Raw genomic sequence first — 12,383 nt, 5'->3', positions numbered from 1 at the left:
CAGACCGCGGATGTGTTACGCCCGTTAATGGGTTTGTTGAAGGATAGTGATTTGGCAGAACGGGCGATGAACCCCGCACGCGACGATGCGATGATACGTTCAGTAGGTGCGATAAATGAGTAGCCAACGGCCAATGTCTTGATGGTCTTTCTGGTTGAGACGCGTCGAACGCGATCGCGACAGCGTATTCACTCCGGAATCCAGGTGCGTGCATCAACGATCTTTACAAGAGAGTGACGCGACAAGATATGTAGCTTGCGTAGGATACGTTCCCGGTAGTGATGAAGAAGCGACCAGGTGACGGCAATATATACAGTGCGACGTCAGAGTCGAAGAGTAGGAAACGCCCCTTGGAAAAGCCCGCCTCGCGATTAGCGGGGCCGCTAAATCCTTTCCAGACTTAGCGCATCCGCACTTCACGCTCCGTGTCCAAAAATTTCGACCCAACCAAGCCCTCCCTACCAACAAAAAGCAAGTTACTACACGACGTGTAGTAGATATTGCAGATGACTCAGCCGAGGTTTGAACTCGGGACCTTCAGTGTCCAAGAAACAATTGTTGTTGTTAGACTGACGTGATAACCAACTACACCACCGAGCCCGCTTTGATGACTAACAGCCGAATTACGAACAATATATAGATGCTGTAGCTATTCGGCGAGGCTGAACAATACAAAGAATCAAAAGTCACATATATCAAGTTGAATGTTCTGAAGATGAGCAGAGTGATGCCTGTTGCCCTTCCTTGATCGTTTCATTCGTTCTGTGGTATCAAACATTTAGAAGCTGAATTTCATGCCACCATTTGCGCAGATGACGCTACCGGTGGTCCAACCCGCTTCAGGCAAGCAAAGCATACCAACAATCCCACCAATCTCCTCACTGTAGCCTGGCCGTCCACCAGCGTTTTGGCTCGCTTCGTAGATCTTTTCCGGGTCGATGCCCTTCCGTGGTGCAGCAAGGGGTGTGTTTTCTATGAAAGGCTTATTCTGAGCAATGAAAGCGTCGTCGTTGCTCCAGTACATGTCGGTTGCAACGGGGCCTGGGTTGATGGCGTTGACAGTGCAGCGCTCTGCTAATTCGCGAGCCCATGTCCTTGTCATGCTCTCGAGCGCTGCTTTTGTTCCGCCGTAGATGGATTGACCTTTGTATCCCAGCGACGAGCTGACGGAGGAGAGGTTAACAATGCGGCCGGAGCGGTCGTGGGGTAGATAGGGGACGGCGGCTTGCAGGAGGAGCAGTGGACCCCGTACGTTGATGTTGAACTGTCTGGCAAAGTCTTCGCAGTCGACGTTCTCGACGTAGTTGTTGCCTGCGACTCCCGCGTTGTTGATGATAATGTCCAACTGGAACTTGCCCGTCTTGGGGTGTTGGAAGTTGTTCTTGGTGACCTCAACAAGGTGCTTGGGTCCGTTCTCAGAGCCCATGCTTGCTTGTACGCTGATGGCTTTGATGCCATATTCGGCTGAGAGTTCGGAGGCGAGGTCTTCGGCGGTTTGGGTCGACGAGTCGGACGTGTAATTGATGACCACGTTGCAGCCTTTGCTGGCGAGGTTGCGGGCAATTTCGACACCGATTCCTGAGAGTGTCAGCAGGACACGGGGTCAGGGAGTGCTCCATTCAGTACCCCTAGATGCTCCCGTCACAATGGCGGTCCTTCCCTCCAAGATGCGCTGGCCTGAGCCGCTGGCCAGGTTTGTCGAGGCAGTCCGGGTGTGAGTGGGTCTTGAGGCCATGTTGGATGATGTGAGGGAGATTATCCGTGTCTGTTCAAGTGGCTTGGAGAGATGCTGCACTCGCAGTCGCGTACTTTGTTGGTTGTTGGCGGGGTTTTATACATGATGCGGGGTTGTGGAGACAGCTAAATAGGGCAAGTACTCGGTGGTTCCGCCGCATCATCGTGAACCCTTTGCTCGGACATTGACCGACTGTCGTGAAAAAAGCGCTGTCCAGCGCCGATGGCACCTGACTCAGCAGCCTGCTTTGGAGTTGTTCATTCCTGAGGCGATGGTATTGTCCAGAAGGTTGATGATCTTCAGGGTCTGAGCTAACCCAGAAGATGCCTGTTGAGATGCAGATTCCGCTAGGAGCTATGGCGCGCAAGCTGATTCATGCTGTCATCGACGACGCGAAGGAGTCGAGTCGAGCCCACCATAGCAGAAACTGTCAGAACTTAAAAGCCTGGCCTGGAAGGGATCGCACTTGGGCGTGCTTATCGCAGCGTCTCTGTGCTACGAAATCATCCGAGAACCCACCGGACGTGGATGATGTTGCGCAAGCTCGTAGTCGCCAAGACTCCGAGCAGCCCCTCCCCGATGTCGGTTTGGGCAAAACTTAGCACCACCCAGAGCTAGTCGCAGTTGGCTGTGGGCATGGGAGCGCTAAAGTAGAAAGAGATACGCGCTCCACACGACGTTAACTTTGGGAAGCCCTGACGAACGGGCGGATTGTTCTCGCCGTTGCAGAATAAGGTTGCAGGCGGTGAAGGCGTCGTCGAATCGGAGCGAGCTAGACGCCAACCCCGCGACGCTGCTGCATACGCCAGCAAAAAACATAAAGCACACCATCCGCTATTGTTCTTCTTCCTACATCCCACCTTTTCCTCCCCCTCCTCCCTCTCACCTCTCTCTCATCAGAATCTACCCTTCCTCCCCCCAAATCCATCACAGTTGTCCGCATTGGACTATCACATCACAATGGTACACTCATCAGTACTCGGTTTCCCCCGTATGGGTGCGGACCGTGAGCTCAAGAAGGCCAACGAGGCCTACTGGGCTGACAAGCTTTCCCGCGATGATCTGATCAAGGAGGGAAAGCGTCTGCGATTGGAGCACTGGAAGATCCAGAAGGACGCCGGTGTCGATGTCATTCCCAGCAACGACTTCGCTTTCTACGACCACCTTCTCGACCACATTCAGCTCTTCAACGTAAGCACATGCCACTTGACTGTTATCCGCTCCCACTAACGGCTCTTAGGCTATCCCAGAGCGCTACTCCAAGCACTCACTGCACAAGCTCGATGAGTACTTTGCCATGGGCCGTGGCCACCAGAAGGACGGTGTCGACGTTCCCTCTCTCGTAAGCTCTGCCAGTCTAAAAACTTGTGAAGACGATCTAACCCCACTACAGGAGATGGTCAAGTGGTTCGACTCAAACTACCACTACGTCAAGCCCACACTCCAGGACAACCAGACCTTCCAGCTCGCCGAGAACCCCAAGCCTGTTGCTGAGTTCCTCGAGGCTAAGGAGGCTGGCATCACCACCCGCCCCGTCCTCATCGGACCCGTCTCCTTCCTCGCTCTCGGTAAGGCCGACCGTGGCCAGTCCGTCGACCCCATCTCTCTCCTCGAGAAGTTGTTGCCAGTATACGTAGAGCTTCTCCAGAAGCTGAAGGAGGCTGGTGCCGAGTACGTCCAGATTGACGAGCCTGTCCTCGTCTACGACCTGCCACAGAAGGTCAAGGACGCTTTCAAGCCCGCATACGAGAAGCTTGTCAGCGACAGCCTGCCCAAGCTTGTCCTCGCCACCTACTTCGGTGACATTGTCCACAACTTCGACGTCTTCCCCAGCCTCCAGGGCGTTGCTGGTATCCACATCGACCTTGTCAGGAACCCTGAGCAGCTCGAGAGCGTCGCTGGCAAGCTCGGCTCCAACCAAGTTCTCTCCGTCGGTGTCGTCGACGGCCGTAACATCTGGAAGACCAACTTCAAGCGTGCCATCGAGCTTGTTGAGACTGCTGTCCAGAAGCTCGGTAAGGACCGTGTCCTCGTTGCCACCTCCAGCTCCCTCCTCCACACTCCCCACTCTCTCGACAGCGAGAAGAAGCTACCCGAGGAGGTCAAGGACTGGTTTTCCTTCGCCGTCCAGAAGGTTTCTGAGGTCGTCGTCATTGCCAAGGCTGTCAACGACGGCCCGGCTGCTGTCCGCGAGGCTCTTGAGGCCAATGCCAAGTCGATGCAGGCTCGTGCCTCATCTGAGCGCACCAACAACAAGGCTGTCAAGGACCGCCAGGCTAGCGTTACTCCTGAACAGCACGAGCGCAAGTCTGCCTTCCCCGAGCGTTACGCTCAGCAGAAGAAGCACCTCAGCCTCCCCACCTTCCCCACCACCACCATCGGATCTTTCCCCCAGACCAAGGAGATCCGTATCTCACGTAACAAGTTCACCAAGGGTGAGATTACCGCCGAGGAGTACGAGAAGTTCATTGAGAAGGAGATTGAGGAGGTCGTCAAGATCCAGGATGAGCTTGGTCTTGACGTCTACGTCCACGGTGAGCCTGAGCGCAACGACATGGTGCAATACTTTGGTGAGCGCCTTGACGGTTATGTCTTCACCACCAAGGGTTGGGTCCAGTCTTACGGATCCCGCTGCGTCCGTCCCCCGATCATCGTCGGTGACATCTCTCGCCCTGCTCCCATGACCGTCAAGGAGTCCAAGTACGCTGCCTCGGTTGCCAAGAAGCCCATGAAGGGTATGCTTACTGGCCCCATCACTTGCCTCCGATGGTCCTTCCCCCGTGACGATGTCCACCAGTCCGTCCAGGCCCAACAGCTTGCTCTCGCTCTCCGCGACGAGGTTGTTGACCTTGAGGCTGCCGGCATCTACGTCATCCAGGTTGACGAGCCTGCCCTCCGTGAGGGTCTCCCTCTCCGTGCTGGCACTGAGCGCGAGAAGTACCTCTCATGGGCCGTCGACTCCTTCAAGCTTGCCTGCGCAGGTGTCCAAGACTCGACCCAGATCCACTCCCACTTCTGCTACTCGGAGTTCCAGGACTTCTTCCACGCCATTGCCGCTCTCGACGCTGACGTCCTGTCCATCGAGAACAGCAAGAGCGACGCCAAGCTCCTCAAGGTGTTCGAGGACAAGGCCTACCCCCGCCACATCGGCCCCGGTGTCTACGACATCCACTCCCCCCGTGTTCCCTCGGAGCAGGAGATCAAGGACCGCATCTCTGAGATGCTGACTTACCTCAAGCCCGAGCAGCTCTGGGTCAACCCTGACTGTGGTCTCAAGACCCGCCAGTGGAAGGAGACCAAGGCGGCGCTTGTCAACATGGTCAACGCCGCCAAGTTCTACCGCGAGAAGTACTCTTCTTAGGCTCTGTGTCATTTGACATATCCTTTTGACTGCGTTTCATCAACGCAGTCACTTCAAGCAGCATATCAACATGCTGCTTTGTAATGTGTGTAATGACTAAGTTATGATACCCAAAAGTTCAACCTGCATCATGGGTCGTTTGGCGGTGCAAAAAAGAGTTGAGTAAGTGTGCTTGAACGCATCTCAACATGGGCGTTCATCACAAGCAGCGAATGGGCTGGCTTTGGCGTTTTGATTTGTCGGGTGCGACGATTGTCGCATGGTAGTGGTATGATTGATGGAGCAAGAGCTCGGTCAATGCCTTTAGAGTAGATGATTCATCCAAGGATGAGCTGAAATGAAAATTTTCAGTGTCGCTCTAACAATATGTGTGTATGTTTGTACGTGTGTGATGTGAAGGTGGTGGTGGTCTCGACGTGTCCAACGGCACGCGCAAATCTTGATAACGGCTGCAAAGGCCCGATTCCACCTTTGTTCGTTGATCGTGGGCGGCGGACTAGTACGCTGGGAAGGTCGAGAATTGATTCCAGCTTTGAGCCTCAAGACGTCCTGCCCCCATTACAGGCCTGTGCACAAGATATCAAAGAGATGATGCCTCGACGGTTCGTTGGCGGCTACGGTAGCGGAGATGCTGCAGCGTGTGATTCGAGCATTTGGTTCACCTATGCGAGGAATTACGTTGCAAAACCGTGTCACCGCCTTGGACAGCTCAATCGAAAAGCAATTAGCTGCCGCCTATCATGTGCAGATTGAAATGCGAGATGCGATGGATACACAAGATGATTCGTGGATTCGAAAATCAGGATTTCGGTTTTAACCTTCCAGTTGTGTAGCAGTCTGCGGTGCAAAAAGGCCCGACTCCATGTACCTCGAGAGCCTTGATTTCCTTGATGGTGGTTCTTTTTTGTAAAGGACCGAGAGGCAATTGTACGCGGGCAATCATTCTCAGCTGATGCGCGCCGTTTATCTGAAACATGGGCGGTTGGCAGCGTAGTGTCATCGACTCTTCCGCGTGGAAGCCGGGTTCTCCAGCGGTGAGGTGGGGGGGTATGCTGTCATACCACCGACCTTGCACCAACCTCCCTCTCTCGTCCCAAGTCCGGGTCGACGCGCAGCACAGCACAGCACAGCACAGCACACTCTAGACGACGGGTCATGCCAGTATGCATTCCGTTATCCAAGAAAAAAAATTCTTGACGAGCGGACTCATTGCCCCAGTCGGACTGTGTGGCTTGCCCGCGATGATAGCATGTGAAGATACAACGTTCGCCAAAGGCCGTTGCTCCGAGCGACCGTGTTTACCAACTGGCTTGGCGTGAGAAAATCAGGGCCAGACGCGCGCCGGGCGCAGACGCGATGATGCGTAACGCATACTGATTGGGCCGATGGACCCACGGTAGCGCATTGCGCAAGCTGGTGTATGCCCTCTGGTGCACGGCTTGGGTCTCTGGTGCATGACTGCGGGCTGGGCCTCTGTTGACAGACCCCGATAGCCAGCCACCTCGACGGTCCCGTGCATGAACCGCAGATCTGAGCCCACCTTTCGACTCCCGTCTCATCGACAACTCCAAGCACTGTATCGTCGTCGCCTGCTCTGTACTGTCCGTCCCCCGCAGAGTCCAAAGCCGCGGTTCATGGGACGTCGATTCCAGCATTCGAGGTGAAGGCTCTCCTCGCACCAAGCATGCAGCGCCTCTCCCTGCCCCAGATGCCCTACAACCCTACACGCCTCCTCCAAACCAACGACACCCTCTACGTCTTCCGCCCCTCGTCGCAATCCACCACACAGTTCGCCCTTAGCACCATCGATCTATCTTCCCCGGTCAGAGCGTCGAATCTACCTTACAATACCTTGTACGCTGCGTTACCCTTCCTTGACGATGAAACCCCCCGGGCTTTCACCCCAGTTCTCGACCAGGACGGCAACTTGACTGTGTATACTGGCGACTGCACTCTGGGTGCGAGTGGTGGAGAGTTGTGGACCTTTGTGCCGGATACGTCGGAGAATGTCGTCAAGGGCAGTTGGAGCAAGCAACATGTCTCAGTCGTCGACAGTTCACATACGTCCATTATGGGCGCCAACTACCTCAGCGGCGGCATGACCTTCTCGTCAATTGTGGGGGGCAACGCTGCAGACACCGGTGCGTACTTCTTTGGAGGCATGTGCCCCGACCAAAACGACACTGCAGGCGACTGGCAATCTGCCGCCAACTACTCCAACTTGATGGTCACCTTGCAACCCTCCGGAGATGCCGCTCAACCTCTCAACTACGACACCGATGTATCGTCCAGTCGCGGGCCGCCTGTACCAGAAGCCGGTTTCACAATCACAGGTCTACCACCCACCTTCTCCGACCGAAGCGATGGCACGCAGATCCAGCAACAGAACTTTGTCCTCATCGGAGGTCACACCGAAGCTGCCTTCATCAACATGTCCCAGATAGCCCTCTTCTCCCTTCCAGAACAGGGCTGGACCTTCATTGGTGTCGAACAACCCGATACCTCCCGTACAGACCTAGCGATCCGAGCAAACGTTGCCTCAGTCGATCCCCGTTCCGGTCATACAGCCGTGCTTAGTCCAGATGGTCAGCAGATCATCGTCATCGGTGGTTGGGTGGGCGACATCGACACACCAGCGGATCCTCAACTCGCTGTACTGAACGTCGCAGACGGTTATGGTGGTAGTGGTGACTGGCAGTGGATAGTGCCGTCTACCACTGGTGCTGGGTTGCCAAATGATGCCGGTCTCTATGGCCATGGCGCGGCCATGTTGCCAGGTGGTGTTCTAATGATCACCGGAGGTTATTCTATACCATCGTCTGGTGCGCGACGGAGAGATACTACGCCAGCAGCGAATACGCAGACCTACTTCCTTAACGTCACTTCCAATTCCTGGATATCCGACTACACACCTCCTGCCGTCCTGGCTCCACCACAGTCTTCCAACAGCGGCCTTTTGTCTACGACTGGACAAAAGGCAGGATTGGGCGTTGGTATCGGTATCGGTATCGCTGCTGTATGTGGTTTACTCGCACTCTGGATGTGGTACACAAGACGTTCAAAGAAGCGAAAGGAGCTTCGTGAAAAGCAACTACAAGAAATCTCCTACACAACGCACAGGTACAACGTCGACGAAAACTCTCCGAGTTTCGATGATCGCGGCGGACGCACTGACGCTCTGGACTACCTTGTTGATCAGAACGGCCCGTACTACTTCCCATCCGGCACACAGGGTGGTCAAGGCTGGAAGGCAGCCGATCGAGGTGATGTAGAGAGGTCAGGCTTACTTGTTGAGATCCCGAGTCCAACGCGCGGACTACGACGCAACCTAAGCGGTAGACCACAGTACGCTATGGGCAGGCCTCGGGGTCCGGGAGGCATACATCCCATTGATGAACTAGAAGAAGAGCCTGATGAGGAGTTGGTGCACGAGAATGGTACACCAGCTAGGCAACCTGAGATGATCGAGACACGACCACGATCTGGGGCAGCTATACTTGATAACGCCCCTGTTCTGGATCCTTTTACCGAATCTCCTGGACGTAGTAGGAATGCGTTGAATTCCAACCCTACTTCGCCTCACCACCAGAGCTCTGAGATGAACACGAATCAGCCGATGATCGCGGGAAGGCTCTCGCCTGATAAATCTTCCTCAGAACGTACTAGCTCCAACCTCAGCGAGAGGAGTACACTGTCTTGGACGTCTTCCAACGGCGGCGTCGTGCGGAGTACATCCATGCGTTCAGGCCCCATGCTAAACACTGCCACCCGCGGGAATCCGTTCAAGACGCCAGATTCCAGCCCAACTCACGACCAGCCCAGCAGAAATAATGACACAGGTTCACACTCTCCAGACCATCCGCGAACGCACTCTCTCAGCAGTCTACGCAACAATGGTCACCACGACATTGACTCCTTTCATACCACCCAATCCTCATTCGCACATCTCCAGGCTCAAGGCGAAGCACTCCTCGGCGGAAACCCAGAAAATAGAGCAAGGCCAGACACGGGTTCAAGTGAGTCGACATCTCATCGCGATACAGACGGTAGTTATAGTCGGGCTGCGACTGCTACGCCAGCAACACCATTCTCAATGGACCTTGCGACCGTTGCCCGTCCAGCTCCCAGGGAACGACGGATGAGCTGGTTGGGGAGTGTGAGGAGAGTGTTGACGAGGAGTGTGAGTAGTGCTGAGAGGACGAGGAGTATGACTGCTGCGACAATGAACTATCAGGATGTGCAACAAGAGCCGTACAGAGACGATCCCGTCGAGCACTCGTCTACGCCGGTTCACAGGAAAAGCATGCCTGCAACGACGGCAACGTCGTCGACGACACCACAGCGAGCTGCCTCGGATGCTAGTTTCTGGCGAAATAGAAGAGGGAAACAGGATTGGTTGGAAGATGAAACGGATCCAGCTTGGCGTCGGACGGCGGGCGATGATTGGGGCGCACCAGAAGACATTGCCATGGCGGAGCGGGAACGCGCGAGGCAAGAGTGGAGAGAACGGGGTGCGAATCTGCTTGTCAATGTGGGGAGTGAGGAGAGGTTGCCTACGCCTACTAGGACGCCTATTAAAGGAGAGCAGTTGGGTGTGCCAAGAGGAAGAGGAGGAAGCGAGAGTACTAGTAGGCCTTGCACGCCGGCTAGCGAGGCGGACTGGGATGTCGAAGCTGCGGTTGAGAGGAGGGTTGTTCAAGTCATGTTTACGGTTCCGAAATCTAAACTCCGCGTCGTTAATGCGGATGTGGACGGGAACAGCATATTGTCCGTAGGAGGACAAGACGCTGATGACGGCAACGGCAGCAGCAGCAACAACAACAACAACAGCAGGGGAGTCAAGGACACAAGAAGTGTCAAGGATCTCGCTGGCCGCTTTGAGCAAATGAGCCGTAGAAGCAGCACACCGAGAACGTCGCCCAGACCTTCTCCGTCGAATTCTATCAAGAGTTTGAAGGTTAGAGGGAAGAAGAGTAGTGAGACAAGTCTGGCCAGGCAGACTAGTATCAGAAGTGCGAGGATGGCTAGTGGCAAAGAGAAGGCGAATGAGTAAGATGAATGATGGGGGTTTTGGTTGGTGCCAACGGTTTCTCTTTTCGGATCTACGTTTCTTTCTCATATTTGACGATGTTTCTTTCATCATCTAGTCGTTTGATTCAGATTAGGGGATCTCCAGCGCAGGCGTGGTCTGGGTACATATGGCGTTTTTTTGCTCTTTTTTTTTTGCAAAAAGGGAAGACTGCGATGCCATGCCATGCCATGCAGAGCATGATAGATACCATGATGTTTTGCCTTTATGCGCTATGGCTGTTCATGTTGCTCAACGAAAGGATCGTTTTTGAGATGCGTAGTAGGTGTAGACAGATGTAGAAATGAGTCTATTTGGTTACTTAATCCTCGGATACTTCACCAACTTCACCGCAGGCATGCAACACTCGACCTTAGATCCGTCGAACTACTCTTCCGCAACTCACTCTCGACAACAACACTTGACGTCTTCGTAATTCCCCCGGCATTTCCCGCGACAACAATGCCCCTCTCAGAGTCCCTGTCACCCCTCCAGCCCGCCGTCGTCCTCTCCTCACTACCCACACTCACCGTGTCATCCTCCACGTACTCGAATCTCTTATTCATAGCCCTCGATCCGATGGTCTTGAGCTCCAGTTGGTGATGTGAGCCACCCCCATATCCTGTACTACTTTGCTTTCGGCTCCGACTGCGAAGCGAAGACTCGCCGATCAGACGCGGTGCGACATGCCGAAAGAAGAGACGCATTGTTGGCAGGCAGCCTGTGATAATGACGAGGTTGGCTTCGATGAGACTGCGGAGAAGATATATATCAGTATATATGATATGATGGGGATGAGATTCCTGGATTTGAGGAAGACTTGCATCCAAATACCTGGCATGACGATCGCCCACGTCTGGTCGATGGTTTGAAGCATGGGAAAGAGTAGAGCTAGTCGTACGGCGCTTGTTATGCATGTCCTGTGGCAGTTTAGATTGTGCTCTCCATCTCTATCTTTTGGCCTTGCTACTTACAGCGAGCCCACACCGAATATGCATATCAAACCAGCTTTCTGAGCCCTAGGCATCTGCAGCTTGACCACCATCGGTATAGGTAAGATCAGCAGTAAGATATCTGTGGCCATATTCAGGACCGCCGTCGCCATATAAAGTGGTGTCCTATCGATGCAACTTCCCTCGGTAATTGTAACATCCCAGTTCCGTCGGAAAGGCGTACATGCGAAGATGAGCGGAAAGACAAGCGCAATGTTGTATCCAACGACGACGAACATACTTGCGTATACGCACAGTCGGAACCATTGTATGTGCGACAGGCGTAGGTAGAAGAAGAGGAGAGATAGCTTAGCGCTAGCGAGGAAAGGACAGTAGATGATGCTTGCTACACTGATCAGCTGCGGTATGAGTTAGTTGAGGTCGCTTGGTCAGAGTGATGAGTGGTGCTTACGTTCATTGTAGAGTTGACTCTATGGCCAGTCAATTCCCAGATGTGTACGCCGAGAGTGCCTCGGCCATACTGGACTTTTGTAGGGTTAGATCAGGCTTGAGGGCATTGATAAAGACCTCAGAACATACACAGAATAGGAACTTGGATGGCAATGGAGAAGCACTGTAGACTTGGTCGTCAGCAAGATCCAACGAACATCCTGCTCTATGCGAAATGTACTGCCACGTACCCAAGCTACGAGCAACGCTACTGTTGGTCTTCGTCAGATACTGGATTCCGTTGCAGAAGGCTTGAGAGGTGTTCTGAGAGATTTGAGCGAGCTTACTATCGTCCGGTGTAAAGCCCTTTGCTAGCCTTGTCTTTGTAAAGACACGTATAACCATGAAGATGGCAGCAACAATCATGCCCAAGGTACCAACCCAGAAATTTGCAGCTTCCCCGGTTCTCTGGGGATTGTCCACATCGACGACGTAACCAGGCGGAGCCGAAAATATGGGCTGGTTCATGTCCATGTTGAGATGAAAATTCGATACAAATCCGCATCGTTGCGAACGAAGCGTCGTCTTCACTCATCTATATTCCAAGTTGGCATTATCGTCCCCGTCGCTTGGATTATCGCATTTCGCCTGCTCACAAGTCTCCTCGACCAACAGATCCGTCGCGTCATTGCACCCTGTTCCTTGCCACAAAGAATTCCTCTGATGATTGTGATGTCCGATAGCGGCACGGGCTGTTCATATGTGCCGCATCGCTTAAGTTGTAAAGTTGCGACACGCAGCAGGAGATTGGTCTAAGGTACGGCACAATCTGCTGTG

At 53.9% G+C, this 12,383-nt stretch overlaps 4 protein-coding genes and 1 non-coding gene across 5 annotated transcripts; 2 read left to right on the top strand and 3 right to left on the bottom strand.

The window, feature by feature from the left end:
- Positions 1-507: 507 nt before the first annotated feature.
- J4E82_009130 lies at positions 508-600 on the bottom strand. Its single transcript has one exon. It is a non-coding gene; the product is annotated as a tRNA-Val (tRNA).
- A 178-nt stretch (positions 601-778) lies between these two features.
- Positions 779-1,735, bottom strand: J4E82_009129 (uncharacterized protein; the record flags this gene model as incomplete). Its single annotated transcript, XM_051735357.1, has 2 exons — positions 779-1,578; positions 1,627-1,735. The coding sequence occupies 2 exons, from the start codon at positions 1,733-1,735 to the stop codon at positions 779-781; spliced, it is 909 nt and encodes a 302-aa protein (XP_051584863.1).
- Positions 1,736-2,695: 960 nt separating this feature from the next.
- MET26 (homocysteine methyltransferase Met26) lies at positions 2,696-5,096 on the top strand (the record flags this gene model as incomplete). The annotated part of the gene is made up of 3 exons (XM_051735356.1): positions 2,696-2,926; positions 2,976-3,077; positions 3,129-5,096. The coding sequence occupies 3 exons, from the start codon at positions 2,696-2,698 to the stop codon at positions 5,094-5,096; spliced, it is 2,301 nt and encodes a 766-aa protein (XP_051584862.1).
- A 1,684-nt stretch (positions 5,097-6,780) lies between these two features.
- Positions 6,781-10,149, top strand: J4E82_009127 (uncharacterized protein; the record flags this gene model as incomplete). Its single annotated transcript, XM_051735355.1, has 1 exon — positions 6,781-10,149. One exon carries the CDS (start codon positions 6,781-6,783, stop codon positions 10,147-10,149), a length of 3,369 nt encoding a protein of 1,122 aa, XP_051584861.1.
- Positions 10,150-10,511: 362 nt separating this feature from the next.
- Positions 10,512-12,080, bottom strand: J4E82_009126 (uncharacterized protein; the record flags this gene model as incomplete). Its single annotated transcript, XM_051735354.1, has 5 exons — positions 10,512-10,917; positions 10,989-11,084; positions 11,139-11,515; positions 11,569-11,642; positions 11,798-12,080. 5 exons carry the CDS (start codon positions 12,078-12,080, stop codon positions 10,512-10,514), a joined length of 1,236 nt encoding a protein of 411 aa, XP_051584860.1.
- Positions 12,081-12,383: the final 303 nt, after the last annotated feature.

Source organism: Alternaria postmessia, assembly GCF_024291825.1.
Source record: "Alternaria postmessia strain BMP 2775 chromosome Unknown scaffold_83, whole genome shotgun sequence".
Lineage (NCBI taxonomy): Eukaryota > Fungi > Ascomycota > Dothideomycetes > Pleosporales > Pleosporaceae > Alternaria > Alternaria postmessia.
Note: the sequence above shows the minus strand (reverse complement) of the source record. Positions and strands in the feature narration are given on the sequence as shown.